The sequence below is a fragment of the Neoarius graeffei genome, chromosome 3 (genome assembly GCF_027579695.1).
Source record: "Neoarius graeffei isolate fNeoGra1 chromosome 3, fNeoGra1.pri, whole genome shotgun sequence".
Lineage (NCBI taxonomy): Eukaryota > Metazoa > Chordata > Actinopteri > Siluriformes > Ariidae > Neoarius > Neoarius graeffei.
The window spans coordinates 119,277,102-119,296,917 of record NC_083571.1 but is presented as its reverse complement, the minus strand read 5'-3'; the positions used below and the strand labels follow the sequence as shown (position 1 = coordinate 119,296,917).

The window sequence follows — 19,816 nt, the reverse complement described above, 5'->3', positions numbered from 1 at the left end:
ATCTTTGAGTATTTGCACAGGTATAGCTTACAGACCTGCTCATCATGTGACCTATTAATACAAATGCAGGTTAAAACGGCTTGTATTAAAATGAGAATGTATGAATTGTGTGTGTATATTGTAAGACACTTCCTGTGATTTATAGAGATCACTTTGATGCTAATCAATTACAATTAATATAGATGTTCTCTGGTGAAATTACATGTTTGGAAATTTTGCCCCATCCGAATGATAACAGAAGCCAATATTACGCAGTGTCTATTTGTTTAAAACTGCTACGTTGAAGGAAAAAAATATATAGTTTAATAACTTCCTGACTCTGTGACAGGGTTGTGCATCTTGGAAGTGGTACTTTCCATTCCACTACGCGCCGTTTGCATCCGACTTCAAAGACATCAAGGACATGTTCACGGAGTTTGAAAAGGGGACCAAGCCGGTAGGTGGAACAGGAGAACGTGTCATTTTTGAGTACCTTTGTGAAAGTACGAGTGTTTTTCAGTAAAGCCCTGTGGACTCTTCGCTGCCTGGTGCGATATGAAAAACAAAAACCCACAATAACTGTTTTTCGTGGTTTGGCTACACTTTTTTTTTCTTTCAGTTCAAACCTCTAGAGCAGCTGATGGGAGTGTTTCCTGCTGCCAGTGGGAACTTCCTGCCACCAACATGGAGGCAACTGATGTCGGACCCAGTGAGTCCAGTTTAAATATAATGCTTATGTAATGTAGTTTCATGGGGTCATAAAATGGCAGCATTAATCGATGTTGTGACTTCATGTTGATTTTATTACACGTTGTATGATCTGTGTTCAACAGGACTCGCCCATCATTGACTTCTATCCTGAAGACTTTGCGATCGATTTGAACGGAAAGAAATACGCCTGGCAGGGTAAGCGATGTCCAGTGCAGTCCGCTATTGCCTCGCCTTTTTCCTCCTCCTCTCTCCCCATAAAAACCGTGCTGTTGATGATGGTCATGCTCTTGTGTTCTTAAAGGTGTCGCTTTGTTGCCGTTTGTTGATGAGCGAAGGCTGCGGGCAGCCTTGGAAAACGTCTATCCAGATTTAAGTCCAGATGAATGTGAGTGAGACAGTCCTTTTCATTTTCAGTACTAAATCTTGGAACTAATCTTGGTTTCTCCTAGCTGTAATTGCATTGTTTATACAGCAGAGGGCACAATAACGTACATTAGCCAGAATACACACAGGCTTGCCGCGCACCACTGCGCTGATGAACCTCCCGTACGTCTGTATGAGAACGGCATGTTTTCCTTTGCTGTTTCACTGTTTAATCTACATAAAACTAGTGTCGGTTCAAGAATAAATAACATTTATGGAATGTATTAATTTTGTGTGCCGTTGTGATGAGCTTTTACTTTAAGCGTTTTTAATGTTGTGTGATGCAGTACACTAAACTCTGCCATCTTGGGGTTTTTTTAGTGATCCTCATCACTGGTGGTGGCGGTTGTTGGCCCGCCCCGCTCACTGTTGGTTTAATCAGCTTGACACTCATGATTCCCCCCTAGTGGTCGACTCTCTCACGTTGGCTTGATTTTTTTTTTTTTTTTTCCAATAAAATCAGCTGAACCCTTTGCTGTCTCGTGCCCACAAACGATCGGATCACTGAGGATAAATCTTTAATCAATGATTTTCCTAACTTTTTTTCATGGAGAAAAATGTGTATAAATATCAGTAATACTGTGTTGAAGAAAATGAACAAAAGTTTGAGCCTCTTGTACGCCACGCATTTGAGCGCCACCGTCATTAGTCACGCTTGGTGTCCACAGTTTAAAATGAACATGACTGATAAATTCTGGCTTTTATGTTTAAACACACAGGACGGACCAATTTCACTGATGTTACATTTAAGCCTTCGAGGTGCAGAATTGTGATCTACAAGAAGCAGCGTCTGTCTAATTCTGTCTCTGATGCTCAAAATTCAGAATCTTGGTCTATTCATTTCAGGTTTTTTCTCATGAATGGAAAATTAAACCAGTGGAAAATGGTTGCTAGTTTGTGATCAGTGCAACGGACAGAAATGGAAGTTTTATAATGCGCTGGATTTTCAGAGGTTCATAACGGTTTGGTTTTTTAAGGCATTTTTACAAAATTAAACAAGTTTTCAATTCAGATCTTCACGGTTTTTAATTTGATTCATTACACAACACCATGACAACTACTTTAAAAAATGACCCGTCACTGCTAATACACATGACTTCCATAAGCAGAAGTAACGCAGCTCTAATGCTGCTAAAACACACACAGCTCTGAAAATGGGAGAGAGTTGTTGTGTGATTGACTGTACAAATCGATTTAACAAGAAATTGAAGCTTTTGTTTATAGGAAACTAAAGAGAAGCGAAATGGAGGTAGAATATTTTCATTTAAGAAAAGGCCTATTTGTTAATTTTGTTCATTTTTAATAAAGGGAATATTTAAGACTATTTTACTCCGACCTTTACAAATATGGGTAAATTATTGCTAGTTATTAAGAAAATGAAGTAAAAGGGTTTTTATTTAAAAAAGGAATATGTAAGTAGATGAAGAATAGGAAAATAAATGTTGCATTTTCTTTGATATTAAGAAAATAAAAATTGAGAATCAGATCTTGAACCCACTATTGTTGGTGAATAATTAGGAGTGTAATGACTAGATCACATTCATGTTATTTAAGTGCCTCACACAGACATGCACACCAGTTCTCACTTGGGGGAGGAGTCATAGGGTTTGGGGGAGGAGTCACAGGGTTCAGCTGAGGTTTAGAACTTTTGAATGCAGCAGTGAGCAGGAAATTTTTGTTGTTCTAGTCTACTTAATCTATTTGTTTGCCAGGCACTTACTGTGCGAGTGATGTGATGGATGGCTATAAAAAAAAAAAAGTCTAATCGCCCAGGCATGAAATCTTTGTCGTGCTTCTCGATTATCGATCCCTGGTGATTACTCATAACCTTGTTGCTTGTTTTAGACTTGTTTTTGATACGAGTAGGAATTTGATGTTGATCTACTTCATGTGTTCTTGTTTCCCTTTCAGTCAGAAGGAATAGTCTGGGCAGTGACGTGGTGTTTGTGGGGAAAGCCCACGCTCTGTGTGACTTCATCCAGGAACTCTATAGAGCAGAATCTTCTGAGGTATGATTGAGATTTTTTTTTTTTTCTTTTTTTATCAAAATCCAGACTAAAACAAAGAATGAAAATGACCTGTCAGTAAAATCTGACTGAGGGGAAATGGCTACTTGAAAGCCATGACAAAACCTTCAGAGAAGTCTGTGGACTCATGACCTGTATAGCTGTTTACCCGTTGTGGCCCTTTAGTCATAATGTGATGATGTTAACTTTAAGGTTTGTGGCTTCAGCGCGTGCTGTAAACCACATGCTCCTGATACGGTGTTTCTCTGATCTTCACTCAGAGCACGGAGATTCCTCCAGAGTTGTGCTTTGGGATCCAAGGTGCATTATCTCTTGATGAAAATCCTATTCTACCAGATAAGTAAGGAGTAGCTGCTTATCCTCGATTTGTTATTGTTTTGCTATTATCTGTGGCCTCTTAATCTGAACAATGTGAATCTAATATTACACACACAGTTCTGGGCAAAATTCTGAGGCGTATAAAGAAATGCTGTCGACCAAAAATGGCTTAAAAATAATGAAATTAAATGTTTCAACATAAAATACTATAAACAGTAATCAGTGAGCGATAATAAATGAAAGAGTTGGTATTTGGTGTGAGACGACCGTTTACTTTTAAAAAAATATATATAAAAATCTCCGTCTCAGGTCCAGTGAGGTCAGTTTTATGTGGAAATGATCTGTAGGTTTTCCTGAGCATCTTACAGAACCAGCCACAGTTCTTCTGGACACTTTGGCTGTCACACTCACTTCTTCATTTTACACCAAAACCCAGCAGCCTTCATTATGCTTTCTTTTTCATCTGAAAAGCGCTCTCTTATGGAATATACTGCTCAGATACATTACAACCCCCCCCCCCCCCCCCCAATTTAATTTTGTGCTGGAAAAAAACAACCAAACATTTGGACTTGATAATGTAGAAATCATAAAATTTGAAATCTATAACACATTTTTTTTTTTTTTTATCCCCCCCCATACAAAAACGGGGTGCCGAAGACTTTTGCACAGGGTGTGTGTGTGTGTGAGAGAGATGTATATAAATTCTCCCACATGATGCCTTTTCTCAGACCTGTAGAATCTCCGATCCCCATGCTGAGAGATATTCCATGCAGCAGTGCAGTTGGGTAAGTGACTTTTTTTTTTTTTTTTTTTAATTATTAAACGAGCACTGCTAGTCTGCACTCACCTCAACACTTGAGCATCATACTTTCAATTGTGAAACTAGCTACTTCAAATATTAAATCAAATTTGCACAGTTTTAATCTTGTATGAAATGTATTTGATCCGGTGTATGTTTGAGGTCCGTCTTTTATTTGCATCTGGATTTTTGCGGTACATTGAAGTTTCCTCCTTTTGCACAGGAGGTACAGCCTTTATTCACAGATTTAAATATTGTACTATATCTTCATAACTTCTGGCTTTCTGGGAAATTGTGCGTGATGTCTTGGGGGCGGGGCTTTGTATACACTCTGGAAACGAGCAGTTTAGTGTCTCGCCGCTATTTTTACCATTTCAGCTGCAGAAACACCAAGTGGACAAACTTACTAAATTTCCTGCCGTTTTCTTTTTATTTCTCCTTTGTGGCTTTTCCACCCTGGGTAAATATGAACATTTTTGTGATCACCCCTTTTTTCTGAACGTCTGACGTTAGTCACCAACTCTTTTCATGCCACAAGGGCCCCTGGCAACTACATGATGTGCATTTGGATATCTGTTTAAAAAAATTGTGGTGTCCCCTGGTGACTGGGGGGCCCTAAGGATGGCTTCTCCCCCAAAAAATAAATTAAAAAAAAAAAAAAAAAGCCACAAAACCCCTCCCTGACGAGGTCCGCCCTGTCTACACCACTTGTCTTGCATGGAATAATTGCCAAATTGCACTCAGCCTTTCTGTCAGTGTTTAACTGTTTAATCAGCTGACTTTGGTCTCCAACACTGATTGGTTGGAAGGAAAGCCTACAGCCACCCCGCCCCTTTGTGGCTCAATTCCACTGCACACCAGTTCTGAATTTTCTCAAGAAATATTCACACAAGCTCACGCAGGTCAAAATATACACGTTTTTTTTTTTTTTTTGTCTATTAGACACCGCAAAAGAAATTCGGTATGATTTTAAAAAGCTTGATCAGCTTTGTTTGTTCCAAAGTTTCACACAGGAAAATGATTTACCCGACAAATCAAATGAAGGTTCTACTCAGGCTACGTTTACACTAGACCGTATCTGTCTCGTTTTCTTCGCGGATGCACTGTCCGTTTACATTAAACCGCCTGGAAACGGGAATCCGCCAGCGTCCACGTATTCAATCCAGATCGTGTCAGCTCCGGTGCTGTGTAAACATTCAGAATACGCGGATACGCTGTGCTGAGCTCTAGCTGGCGTCTCATTGGACAACGTCACTGTGACATCCACCTTCCTGATTCGCTGGCGTTGGTCATGTGACGCGACTGCTGAAAAACGGCGCGGACTTCCGCCTTGTATCACCTTTCATTAAAGAGTATAAAAGTATGAAAATACTGCAAATACTGATGCAAATACTGCCCATTGTGTAGTTATGATTGTCTTTAGGCTTGCCATCCTTCCACTTGCGAGTGGTAAGTGATGTGCGCTGGGATCACACACACAGCGGCTCAGTCCCGAATCACAGCTTGTTCACTTCACTCGTGCGCTCTGTGAGCTGCGCAGGGCCGGAGTGCGCACCCTCCAGAGGGCACTCGCTGTTCAGGGCGGAGTGATTTGGAGCGCAGGATGCCTGCGGAGCCGAGCGTATCCACGTATTGGCGTTGCTGTGTGCACGGCTAACGGTTTTAGTGTAAACGCGAATCGTTTTAAGAACGTTAATCTGATGATCCGCTGATTCGATGTAATGTAAACATAGCCTCAGACTCTCCCTGTTGTCTCCTTTCCAGCAGCAGGTGTACCCAGAACTTTTTCCTTCTTGAGAGCATGTCTATAATTGTCCATCACTATGACGTGACTCCATGCATGAAATGTTAAATTCATATTGGACTTTTTTTTTCTTATATTTGGTATAAAAATTGGAGTACAGCACGTTAAGCACTGTTGGAAATGCAATAGTAAATGAGTTAAAAGTAGTTCTACAAAATTAATACCAATAGGGGACTTATTTTCATTGAGGTCCTTAGTGGGAAAAAAAATGCCAAGTGTACAATGGGGAAATAAAATAATGATTTATAATATTAACAGCAATAATAATGTATACAGTGAGTGGTGAATAGCGCCGATGGTGATAAAAATGAACTAGTAATAAAAAAATTTTAAATCACCTTTCAACAGAATAACAAAACTTGTTTACAAGCCGATTTAAAATCATTATGACTAGAGCTGGAGCAATGCGTCGACATCATTGATGACGTCGACACAAAAATTACGTGGACGCAAAATTTGTGCCGATGCGTCGGACCCAAAACAAAGATGGCGGCACCGCGGAGTAGTAGTGATGCGAGTGGCTCTTCAGAGTTTCAAAAGTCTTGAATGACACGCGCACACGCATAGTATTCTTAAGGTGAAAGGAAAGTGGCAGAGTGTAAGGTATTTGCATGTGAATGAAGATGCACTTTTTTCAGTAAGCTAGGCCTATGTGTTAAACATAAATGTTAAACTCTGTTGGTTGAGGAAATGGTGGGCTGCAAGCTGGAAAAACACTTTCTGTATTAGCCTAAAGCCCCCAAATTTACATTAGTTACTGTAGGCTATTCTTTCAATTTCTCTAAGAAAGTATTCTGGGTGACCTTTTTATTGAATGCTAGACATCAGAATGCATTATTTTGCACTTGTAGACTCTTACTTGAATTGTATTTTGGAATTTTGAGTTTAAGAAAAAAGGTGAGTGGCAGAGTGTATTACTAGAAGTTATTTTCATCTGAATAAATAATTAAGATGCACTATTTTCTGTAAGCTAGACCTGTGTTTTCAACATAAATGTTTAATTCTGTTGGTTCAGAAAGGACACCATGACGAGCTGCTGGGTCCCACTGCCGCTATTTTTTATTTTTTTTTATTTATTTTTTGTTGGAAAACACTTACTGTATTAGCTTAAAGCCCTCAAGTTTACATTAGTTACTGTATTCTTCCAATTGCTCTAAGAAAGTATTCTGGGTGGCCTCTCTATTTTATATTGAATGCTACCTCAGACACAGAATACATAATTTTGCGCTTGTATTCTTACTGGAATTTTATATCTGAATTTTGAGTTTAAGAGCAATAAACATGCATTGCAATGTTAAGGAATTTGTGTTTTTTCATTCAGACATGTAAATGAACATGTATAAATGGCTATATAAGTGAAGTAATGGGGAAATAATCGTTAATCGAATTAAAAAATTAATCATTAGATTAATCGATGCATCTATAAAATAATCGCTAGATTAATCATTTAAAAAAATAATCGTTTTGCCCAGTTCTAGTTATGACTAAATTACGGACGGTGACATTTGTTATTCCAGTCAGAAACAGCTGTAAATTTGAAATGTATTTTTACCAATTAGGGTCCGAGCATGAGGGAGTACAAGTGAAGAACTGCTAGATCTTGTTGGTACATGGTGCATACTGTGTGCGAAAACTCTCACACATTTTTCACATCGTAATTTTATATCCTGTCCAGTTTGTAAAGTCCTTAAGGTTGAAGACTTCAGGTCTAAACTGTGCAGTTTAAACAAAACCTGACAAGTCATTCCGATAATATTAAAGCGAGACGGCCTTTTGATTTCATAAAATCAGTGAAATTTAGTTCCGTCTGAAATGTGGTGATTGTGATATCTGTTTATTTCTGTAATATCTCATAAAATATCAGGCCATTCTGTGGCTGGGAAGTTATTTAATTTGAGGGGATTAAAGCAAATAATGTGCATGAAATCGCTCGCTTCGTGCAGTCGAGCAGACAGAGGAAGTCCGTGTGCGCATGCGCAGGTTTACCACCTTCTTTTGGGTTTTACAGCAGCTGGCATCCACAGTGTTGCATTACTGCCATCTACAGGTTTCCCTTTGAGCGTGCACTGACAGTTCCATCATTCTGTCGCTAAACGAACAGCTGATCACACCGAGGTGCTCGCTGAGCCCCCATATTTATTAGTTTGGTCCTGCGTTTCCTTTCCTTCGTACAGTATATAACATAACGTCTTTTCTTCTCACTTTCTTTCCGTTACTGTAGTCGGTTTTTCACGTTTCATTCGCACACTCGCGTCGTCCATTTTTCTCTCCTGTTTCAAATTTGTTTGTATCCCACAATGCCTTGCGTGAACGAGGAAAGCCCACCACGTGATGCATGATGTAGTATCTTGAATTGGGTCATGGTGAAGCAGGAAAAAATAGCGGAGAATTTAGGGCCACGTGGAGATGAATTCAATAATTGTTCTATTAAAAAAAACCTAATAAAATTGGAAGTCTGTGATTTGAATTCAGCAGTTTTCAGTCACTAAACAAAAATAATTGGGTGTCGGGAAAATTCTTTTTATGACCTACACTTGAAAAATCTGAGGCAGTACAGCTTTAAGGATTGCAAGCCAGTAAGTCTAACATTTTGTGTTCTGTTCTAGGAAATTAAATTTTTAAAAAATGTCTGCAGATCTAATCATGCATTTTTGTTTTACAGAATTAAGTTCAAGGATCCACAGTATGAAGATGGTTATGTGTTCAAGGCGGTCATCCTTCCTGGGGCAAAGTATGTACAGACTCCTCTTAATTAGGAATAGAGTAACCGTTAAGTCTGGGTAATACATGGCTGTTTTTTGATGGTTTTGCAGGTGCCAGTAGTTTTAGGCTTGTAAATTAAACTGTTGAGAGGTGATGCAGATCTCATTGTGACTTTTCTTGTCTAATATATTTTAACCAAACGTGCGTTTTTTGCAAGCAAATATCACTGGTTTTAACTTTGGCCTTAATGAGTAAAAATCGGTTCTCTCTCGGTCCTTTCTATATTAGGATCCTAGCATGAATACACGTTTATCATTGATGAAAATTTGCCTAAAATTGCAGTCTCCACCTGATTTGAAACTTGATGTGGGTAGTGATGCTATCAGAACGGTTTGTTTTTAGGTTTAATATTGTGCAACACAGAGTATTGCCATGTTAATGGTTTATTAGAACACGTCTCTACATCATGTGGTACAAATTCACAACCTTTCTACCAGGCTGCATGGCTTTTGCAAATAAAACAAAAAAAAATTGGCTGTTTTTGTGTAAGGTAACCATCTCTCCATTTCCTCCTTGTGTAAATCTGTTTGCTTCCAGGATTCCTCATAAAGTGTTGAAGCCTGGTGACTGGGAAAGGTCTAACAGCCAACCATGGAGACCCCAACTGGGCTTTAATCCCAACCGCCAGCAGATGCACCTGGACCAGTCTGCCTTCAGGACACTGGGGTAGGTGTGAGACGCTCCGACATAATTTACTTAACAGATTTGCAGAATTTTTTTTTTTTTTTTTAAATCCCCTTTATGTAAGGAACAGGAGTGTGGTCGTTCTGTAACACGGCTCTGACAGCAGTGCTCTCTTGCATCTGTCATCAAAATTCAAGGTTTATATTAATGTGCTCACTCTAAGTTACCGTTTCTATGGCAACTACTCATTCATACTGATTTCCTTTGCCAGATCTACATAAAGTCTGATATGTTTTAAATGTTATGCAGTATGCTTGGTGTATGGAAGCTTTGAGACTTTTTATAACCTTTATGGAGAAAACTGTGTTTTCCAGTTTCTGTAACTTGGAGAAAAAAAATGAGGGAGCGACTGTTTGTTTAATAGCTGTTAAACATGATGGGAACTAACCATAGCTAACTCTTGTAAGTGCTGTTTTTAATATAAACAGTTAAAATGCATTGCGGTGTTCGTTAATTTAAAAAAAAAAAAGAACTGCATTTGTTGGCATAATGACTGAGGTATAAGAGGAATAAGCACACAAGCTGTTCTAAGAAAATCAACTCTGCTTCTCAGGCCACATCACACCTCTATTCAGTGGGATTATTTATTTATTTAATGTGTGCGTGAACAACATAGTCTTTCCTTACATACCACAGTAATTTGCCAGCAAATAACTTGCTGACACCAGAGACTCCTTCAAAAATGCTCAATACACGTCTCAACTTCTCAAACATGTTAAAAGTTGCATGCTTGTGTGTGTAAATAAATAAACATAAGCTAAAGGCTAGGCTAGCAGACAACCAGCGGCGCTACAAACCATCCATTTCCGCCGTTATCATGCAGAATGTGAACTCGCTGCCGAATAAAGTCGACGAGCTTTCCGCTCTGAACAACCAGCAGATTTAATCTTCTCCGTGCTCTCACAGAAGGTGGTCGCATTTCTCTGCCTCTCCCTTCCCTTATCTTTCCTGCTTCTGCTGTCTCGTCTGTCTATTGTCTATATTTTTGAGAGACTCTCTCTGCACTGCTCTCCAAACTAAAAATCATGGAGTTGATAAACTGGTCTCTTCATGCAATTGACACAATGTTCTCGACAAGAAGCCTGGGTTCGGGGGAACCAGCCTGTCCTGCCGGAACGTTTGCAGCTGGCTACATGATGGATGCATGGGAGAGGTGGCGGGTCGTGTGCCTAGCGGTTCTTTCTGTGGAGGACATTCAAGACATCTACCTATTCGGAACCATGATTACAGGACTTTTGCTGATTTGGATTAGGCATTGCCCTAGTTTATCGAGGAAATCAGAAAACCGTGACAGCTGTCCAAAGCCCCATAAAGCTGCCCGACATGATTGAAGCGGTGGGCAGAGCTGTCGGCACTCAGACTGTGGCTATTCAGAACTTGAACCGCAACATGGATAACATCATGGAGAAGCTTCTGGCTTTGCAAAAGAAAACTGATCAATTCGGAGACCAGAATGGACAAACAGAGTAGTCGTGTAAAGGAATGCATCTACTCGCCCCAAGACCAAACAATCCCAATCTTATCTGCTTTCGGCTCCCTCAGACAGCACTGGCCTTGGCCAAGGCCGTTGCTGGGACAACAGCTCCCCCCTGTAGGTCACTGCTGTGAGACTCCCTCGTATTCCTCCCCCCACTTCCCACAATTGCCGCTTTTACCCCAGTGTGACAAGTGGGTAAGCGCCGTCTTCGGCTGCAGGACCGGACTGCTTGTTTGCGCTGGGTTACCTATACCTCTGCCCCTACTCCCTTACCCCTCGAGTCCTGAGTTTTCATGTTGTAAAGTGTACTGTTATTTTTGTGCTTATGTGCTGAGGTTTTTTTTTTTAATGTTCCCACACTGTACTCCCCACAGGAGCATAGTGTGGGGGTTGCTTTTTTTTTTTTCTCCTCCCTTCCCTTCATGTTACTCTGTATTTTTCATCCCGGTCTTCCTGTCCTGTCTACTCCCCCGTGTCAATTGTATGTATATGTACGGACGGGTTGATGGCTAATTTCGCTGGTACTTGTGACTAAGTGACGACAAAGGGTTCATTCATTCGTTTATTTATTTATCTGGAGAGCAGCTTATTTATCTTTACAGAGACATGGCTTTTTTTGTAAAGCACACGCATGGAATTTCAAACCAATCATATACTGAATCCAGCCACGCAAGTAGGTGCTAGTCAGTCCTCAGGGTGACCGAATGACGATGGGCCCTCAAATCCCTCTGGAAGGCATCCAACTGATAATGGCACCAAAAACGAGGCACTAATGCGTTGTAGGAGAACCATTTTTATGGCCTCTTTCAATGCATGTACAATCCGTACAGACTCGAAAGCAAGAGAACTAAGCAACCGAGCATCAGCGCTCAGCATCGAAGTCTTGGGGATCCAGGAACACCGGCATGTCCACCCAGCCGTACTCCAGTTTAGCCGAATCGAGGACCATTTTCTTGTAACATCCTCAGCGTGGAGAAATGAGGCACAAGCAGCTGTGGGTGGGGTGGGTCTTCTGCTGACCAACCGTGCAAAGAAAGCGCTATGCGACGTTCAATCATACACTCCTCGCATTCTTCTGGCCATATTTGCCGGTAACCCAGCCACTACAGTAATAGTAGCATATTCTCCAACGAATGCCTCGGATACCGCTGATATGGACCTTTTTTACAGACATCTTCGTGGAGCCATACAGGATACCCCCGCGCATAACTTCTTGGTCATCTTAGGGGACTTTAATGCCAGACTTGGCCCTGCGGACGCAAGCTTCCCTTTCCACCAAGATACTAACAGAAATGGTGAATACCTTGCCGAACTGATGATGGAGCACAACTTGCTGGCAGCCAACACCTGCTTCAGAAAACGGATGGGAAAGAGATGGACATTCATGGACAGGGCCACTGAGTCAAAACGACAACTTGACTACATCCTGGTTAGAAAGAAGTGGCGTAACCGCGTACTCAATGCCGAAGCTTATAACTGCTTTGCGAGTATCGGTTCTGATCACAGAGTGGTTTCAATGAAGTTCCGTCTTAGCCTTCGAGTTCCCAAGCAACAACCAAGGCAAACGCACTATAACTGGAAATGTCTGGCGACCTCTCCAGCCCTACAGGAGTGATATACTGTCGAGATCAGGAATCGCTTTCACTTTCTAGAAGACGAATCTGCTGAGGATCCAACGTCTAGCTACCAGAGATTTATTGACGCCAGCAGAGAGGCGGCCAAGGCTTGCATACCTTCTAAGGCAAAGAAAGTAAGACTGCAGAGATCTCAACACCCCGAGGTAATAGCCGCTAGAAATGAGCTGAATAGAGCTGTATGTACACGGAATAACACACCCGTAGATGATCTGAGCCTTGAGCAGCGCTCAGCAGGAGTGAATTTAGCCAGAAAGACACTCTGAGGTGTACGACTGACTACTGGCGGAGGACCTGAATGAGAAAGCAGAAAGAGTCGAGGCTGCAAGCACAAACAGCCAGCACAGCACTGCATGGGAAGTTATTAACGAGATCAGCGGACGCAAGAAACGGTCAGAACGTGGGCAGGTTACCGGATCTAGCCCAGAGGAACGCACTGCCACCTGGCTCACCCATTTTAAAAACCTCCTTGGTAATCCACCAGTAATTGAAGAAACTGATGAGGAGATCGAAACAGTCATATTTGACCTTGACATAGATGACGGTCCCTTTACTAAGGACGAAGTGGGGTACGCCAAGACCTCACTGAAATTTGGCAAGAGCCCGGGACCTGATATAACCCCGGAGGTCCTGAAAACCTGCGATTTGGACAACATCATCCTTGAATTTTGTAACGGCGCTTATCCACGAACGTAGACCCGACCAATGGTCTTTAATATTATTCCTGTACCAAAGTCTGGGAACCTGAACATTACTGACAACTACCGTGGGATAAGCCTTAACTGCATCATTGCGAAGATGTATAATCGTATGATCCTGAATAGAATACGTGACCCAATAGATCCACATCTTTGACCAAACCAGAAAGGCTTTAGGGAAGGCAGGTCAGCAGCGAGTCACATTCTAGCCTTACAGAGAATTTTGGAAGAATCACGTAAGAACAACCTGCCTGTAATGATCACACTCTTGGACTTCAAAAAAGCTTTTGACTCCATCCATAGGGGGAAGATAGAGATCCTCAGGGCATACGGAATTCCACCAAGACTTCTCAGGGCGATAGAGCTGACATATAAGAACACACGAGCAAAGGTTGTGACTCCAGACGGTGATACGGAGGAGTTTGACATCTCTGCTGGGGTACTTCAAGGAGATACCCTAGCTCCCTTCCTGTTCGCTATAGTATTAGATTACGCCCTCCGTAAGGCCACCGGAGGTAGGGAGTCTGAGCTTGGATTCGCCATCAATCCTAGGCGTTCCAGTAGAAACCCGGGCCTCAGCATAACCGACTTGGACTTCGCGGATGATATCGCACTGTTATCAAATAACCCAGTCCAAGCCCAGGAGCCACTAGAAAGCGTTGAGAAAGAATGCGGCCGAATTGGCCTGGCCCTTAACAACAGGAAGACCAAACTGATGTCATGCAACCTACCTTCTCAAGCCTCCCTCACTACCAACAATGGGAAGCCACTCGAAGTGGTTGATGACTTTACATACTTGGGATCGTGGGTCAATTCTAGCAACTGTGATATCAAGATTCGCAAGGCCCTCGCCTGGCAGGCACTCAACTCAATGTCAAGTCTGGAAGTCCCACATATCTGACGGGCTTAAACGCAGGCTCTTTGTGGCAACAGTGGAATCTGTTCTTCTCTATGGGTCGGAGTGTTGGACGCTGACAGCGACGGCAGCAAAGTCACTCGATGGATGCTACACTCGGATGCTCAGAATTGCGCTTGGCAGAGCCACATGCCAAACTGCGAGGTCTATGGTCCCCTCCCAAGACTAACCGACAAGATCGCATGGCGGAGGCTTGGGCTTGCTGGCCATTGCTTCAGGAGTAGGGACCCAACAGCCTCTCCCTTGATCCTGTGGGAGCCGCATCATGGTCACCGGTCCCGAGGCCCCCCCCCCCCCCCCCCCCAAAAAAAAAACCTTTATTGACACCCTTAAGAGGGATGTGGGCGCCCTCGATGCACTAGAACTAGCATCATGCATGGCGGATCGGGATGACTGGGCCTCCAGGCGTGTGGCTCGGCTGAGGCCGCCATGAATGAAAATGAAATGAGACATGGCTAACACACCTTGTACCGGATGCTAATGTGGACCTGTGGGGATTCACTGCTGTGAGAGCCAACAGAGACACTAACACATGCGGGAAAAGCAAAGGTGGGGGACTCATCATTTAGGTTAACAACTGCTGGTGTCACCCGGGACAAATCTCCGTAAGGACAGTTTTATGTTGCCCGGACTTGGAGCTGCTAGCCGTTAGCCTGCGGCCATATTATCTTTCGAGGGAGTTCAGTCAAGTGATTATCTGTATTAACATCCCTCTGAAGGCAGATGCAGCCGCTGCATGTGAGAGGATTCACTCTGTCACAGCAAGGCTGCAGACACAGCACCCTGAGGCATTTATCATTTCTGGGGACTTTAATCACGCTACTTTGGACTCTACTTTTGGCTGCTTTTTATCAGGCTGTGGATTGTCCAACAAGGAACAACAGGACAATTGACTTGCTGTATGCTGATGTGAGGGATGCATACAGAGCCACACCCCTCCCCCCACTAGGGAAGTCTGACCACAACCTGGTTCTTCTACAGCCGAAGTACACCCCCCTGGTTCAAAGGCAGCCTACAACATGCCCAGGACTGTCTGCAGTTTGCATACCAGGCAGGTGTTGGTGTGGAAGACGCCATCCTCTACCTGCTACACCGAGCCCACTCGCATCTGGATAAGGGAAATGGCACAGTGAGGATCCTCTTCTTGGTCTTCTTGAGTGCCTTCAACACCATCCAGCCCCTATTTCTTCAGGACAAACTGAACAGGATGTGAGTGGACCCTTGCCTGGTCACCTGGATCTCCAGCTACCTCACTGTCAGGCTGAAGGACATCACGTCGGACACTGTAATTCGCAGCACCGGAGCACCCCAGGGCACGGTGCTGGCCCCTCTTCTCTTCACCCTCTACACCGTGAACTTCTGCTACAACTCGGAGCTGTGTCACATTCAGAAGTTTGCCGATGACACAGCCATCGTTAGGTGTATCAGTGATGACAGAGAGGAGGAGTATAGGAGCCTGGTGAGGGACTTTTGTTGTGTGGTGCAACAGGAACCATCTGCAGCTCAACATCTCGAAGACCAAGGAGCTGGTTATTGACTTTGGGAGGTCCAGACCAAGGTCACGACCAGTTCTGATCGAGGGAGTCGAGATGGAGGCTGTGGATTCCTACAAGTACCTTAGGCTGTGGCTGGACAGCAAGCTGGACTGGACTTGCAACACCAATCACTTGTACAGGAAGGGACCGAGCAGGCTGTACTTCCTGAGGAGTCTGCGGTCCTTTAACATCTGCAGGAAACTCCTGTGGATGTTCTATCAGTCTTTGGTCGCCAGTGTCCTGTTTTACACCGTGGTGTGCTGGGGGGGTGCAGCACATCCAAGAAGGACACATCCAGGCTGGACAAACTGATCAGGCGGGCCGGCTCTGTGGTCGGCATGAAGCTGGACTCTCTGGTGACGGTGGCAGAGAAGAGGTCTATGGATAAACTACTGAACATCATGGATGATGCCAGTCACCCTCTGCACACCGTCATCAGCAACCAGAGGAGCCTGTTCAGTGACAGAATGCTCCTTCCCAAGTGCAGGATGAACAGACTTAAAAACTCCTTTGTCCCTCACGCCATCAGACTGTACAACTCCTCTCTGGGGGGGAGGAGGGGTAACAGGAGGATGGGAAGGAGCAGTAGCCTAGCCTAACAATAAGCAATACCGGATAATGTGCAATATAAAGTGCAATATCTTTCCTGCTTCCCCCCCTTCCTCTCTTCCCCATATCTTATTCTTTTGTATATGTAAATACTTTAATTTATCTAGAAGTTTTCCTCTTTCTTTTCTCTATTTATCTGTAATGATGCTGCTGGAATCTTAATTTCCCTGAGGGAACCCTCCCAAAGGGATCAAAGTTTTATCTAATCGTGTGTGTTTGTGGACAGTCCTCCATGCAGGTCTCTGAATGAGTTGTTACTACAGAAATGTTAAAGTATTAGAACGAGTGCAATAACACAAACCTGTGATTTGGCTTCCAGCTACGCTACTCTGTATAAAAATGAAAAGCAAAAAAAAAAAAATCACCTTATGACCGTTACTGTGGTTTCATTATAAAGTAAGGGCCTCTGCATGCTCTTGTGACAAGGCTTTCGCAGATAGCTTTTCGCAGACAGTTGTAATTTATCGTTGAGCGGGGAGTAATAGGCGTGTGCGATGTTATTCACTGCCACAACGCAAGGGGGCGTGAAGTCACGAAATCGCTAGGAGTAGTTGGTGGGTGTGGTTAGTGGAGTGTTTATCCTCCGGTTACTTATAATGACTAGAACTGGAGTCGTATAGATGTACGTACTTCCTCGATCAACCGCTCTTCGTGCTGCTCCATCTTTGCTCGTGTTTTTAAAAATGGCGGTCGTGAAAACAAAACAAACCGGGAAAGTAGGGAAGCGGAAGTGCGTGTACAGCGGATGTAGAGTGGACCAATCAGAGCCCTCTTTTCTGCGAGGCTTCTGCGGTGGTCACAATTTTTGGGAGGTGCGCGCAAAGCGTCTGTGAAGGGGGGGGGCTACGCAGACGCCATCTGCAAGGACTGCGTTGTCAGCATAAATTGGCCTTAACGGTAATATAGTGGTAGATTGACATGTAGGTGTTTGGAGGTTAGTCGTCATGTTTACGTTCATCCACAGAGCAGCAGTGATTTAAGAGTGTGATTAGTTCAGAGCTGTTAGACTGAGTCATTTCTGTGGTAAAAGATTCAGGTCCTCTTCACCGATAAAGCACGATCATCCTGCCAGGTTCTGCTCTGTTTCAGAGAAAGCTATAACAACTGCTTAAAAATGTAATTGAACATCTGGCAGATTCATCAGGCCCAGGTGTGAAAGGATGAATTATTCATCAAGCGTGGGTCAGGCAGCTTTTTGCTAGCCGAGGCCTTAATCTCTTAATGAAAGCTATCATTAGGTTTGATTAGACCAAGCAGACAGGTGCTCACAGGCTTCTATAGCAGAGCAAGGAGCTTGAGTTTTAATTCCTGTTGCTGTAGAGGAAGTGAACATCCTGGGAGATTGTGTGAGAAAGGTCATGTATGAATACGTGTGTGTGTGTGTGTGTGTGTGTGTGTGTGTGTGTGTGTGTGTTTAATATAATTTTTTTATATATATATTATTTTTATATATAATATAATTTTATATATTATATAAATAAACATGTCTGTATATTTTTTTTTCTTCTTCCCTCCTCCTGCCTTCAATCAGCCATCATATGAACAGTCATCAACAAGGAGGTGGGCAGCATGGGCACAGGCCCCCCCTGATTGCTATGGGTGGGCTGTACAGCAATACTCCACCCCCCAGTACGTATCATCAAGGGAACTATCGGCCACCTCTTCGAGACTACCAGCGTGAGTTACTCTTCATGTAGAACAGTATTGAGGTCCCATGTATCAGAAACCCTCCTAAAAATTTTTAATTTTAATTAGCCTAACAATCATTAAGATAAACCAGAAAAGTAGCCAAGTGCGTACTGCTACTAGGATGAAACTGCCGTTTTTTGAAATGGTTTGTGTAAAACTGTGGCTCTACGGGCTATTTCCCTGACGACTGCAGTAGGTTCTAATGCGCACATGGAGAGGGAGGGGTATTCGGCTGGTTGCCGTCTGCAGCCTCCCCACTAGATGCCACTAAATCCTACATCGTGTACCTTGAAGTCAGAATGCAGTATCCTGTGTGATATATATATATATATATATATATATATATATATATATATATATATATATATATATATAAATAAAATATGAAATGCAGTCAGGATGTTTTGCATGTTTAAATCCCTACTATCTACAGTCAGAAAAGAAAAAAAAAAAATCACTGTCCGATTTGATATTTATAGATGTAATTTTAATTATACCTGAACACTTTGAGGATTCAGACTGTCCTTTGAGGATTTGGGGGGGTATTTATTTATTTATTTATTTATTTATTTAGGGCCTGTAAGCTCAAACGCTGAAGAAGCAAACGTTTTGAAGAAACAATATGCGCACAGTTTTTGGTTGCACGATTCCATCAGATTAAAGCTGAATGATTATAGCTACAGCTTGTATGATGTATTTGTAATGATATCTTAAAACAATTGTGAGGCAGTGCCATGTTTGTTCCCGATCATACTGTGTACGATGACGATCAGAAACTGAGTCTTGTCGGTTAAAACTCATTTGAAACTGCTTCAGGAAGAATGGAGTCCAGTCACAGTGTTGCTCTGAACGGTAGAACATCTACAGCTTAAAATCACCTTCAAGTGAGTTTAAGAATAATAAGCAGCTGATGATAAATTGTCAGCACATTTTTGCATTGATTCTGTTCACATGACGTTACGTAACCCTGAATTCTGAACAGCACTCGCCGCCGCCATGCTGAAGTCGCCACAATGTCTGTGTGCCATGAAGTCACCTGGGTTTGTCACAGAGGAAGCGGAGTGTGACTCGAGCTCATTAACAGGCTCGGTTCTGCTCTTGCGGAATAGTTCGCCTCGGCCTTGTTTCTCCTTGCTCACTTTGATGTATGATTTGCAAGTTGATGAATCTCATCCGCGGCTGATGTGTTCCGCGCGAGCTGAGGTCATCCTTCTAGCACTTAATGCAAATGTAGTCATGTTGAGTTGGAGGTGTACAGAGACCCACATCTTTTCTTGACCTTTGTTTCTGCTTCTCGCTGCCAGCTACTGAATCCACCACACTTTATTACTGTCGGTCAGTTGAAAGAGCTGCTGTTGGTTTTGTTTTGTGTATCTGATGACCCACTTCTGGTCTGATATTTGCATTTTTAAAACGGTACAGTTAGTTCTGCTAATTTATTAAGCTTAAAAAAAAAAGCGTTTTGAGACCAGGGTCTGAGTGAGGTGTTCAGTTTGCACAGTGCTCCACTGAAGGCTGTGGTAGTCGTGTGAGTCTAGTGTAAAGTTTAACAGGCTGAAACGGGGTGGCGAAATCATTAACCCAAACACTCGGGACAAGCTGGTTGCAGGTTCAGACAATCAGGTAGTTATTTGTAGTTTCCCAGCAGACATCTAGGTTTCATAGGTATAATTTAATATCTAGTTAGTATGCTTTAAAGGAAGTTGTTACCAGTCTCACTAGAGAAAGAGGAGACCAAAAAAAAAAAAAA

General features: G+C 42.7%; 2 protein-coding genes across 2 annotated transcripts in view; both read left to right on the top strand.

Moving 5' to 3' along the window:
• The window catches only part of xrn2 (5'-3' exoribonuclease 2), a 52,486-nt gene that overhangs the window by 22,495 nt on the left and 10,175 nt on the right, over positions 1–19,816 (top strand). Inside the window, exons 19-28 of the mRNA XM_060918010.1 lie at positions 329–436; positions 599–688; positions 813–885; positions 992–1,075; positions 3,025–3,122; positions 3,401–3,480; positions 4,187–4,243; positions 8,724–8,792; positions 9,362–9,490; positions 17,909–18,054. Of these exons, the coding sequence (XP_060773993.1) occupies positions 329–436; positions 599–688; positions 813–885; positions 992–1,075; positions 3,025–3,122; positions 3,401–3,480; positions 4,187–4,243; positions 8,724–8,792; positions 9,362–9,490; positions 17,909–18,054 (934 nt within the window). The remainder of the gene's footprint in view (positions 1–328; positions 437–598; positions 689–812; positions 886–991; positions 1,076–3,024; positions 3,123–3,400; positions 3,481–4,186; positions 4,244–8,723; positions 8,793–9,361; positions 9,491–17,908; positions 18,055–19,816) is intronic.
• Positions 11,689–12,600, top strand: LOC132882471 (craniofacial development protein 2-like; the record flags this gene model as incomplete). Its single annotated transcript, XM_060915589.1, has 1 exon — positions 11,689–12,600. A coding segment is annotated over one exon (912 nt), but the record flags the coding sequence as incomplete, so codon positions are not given.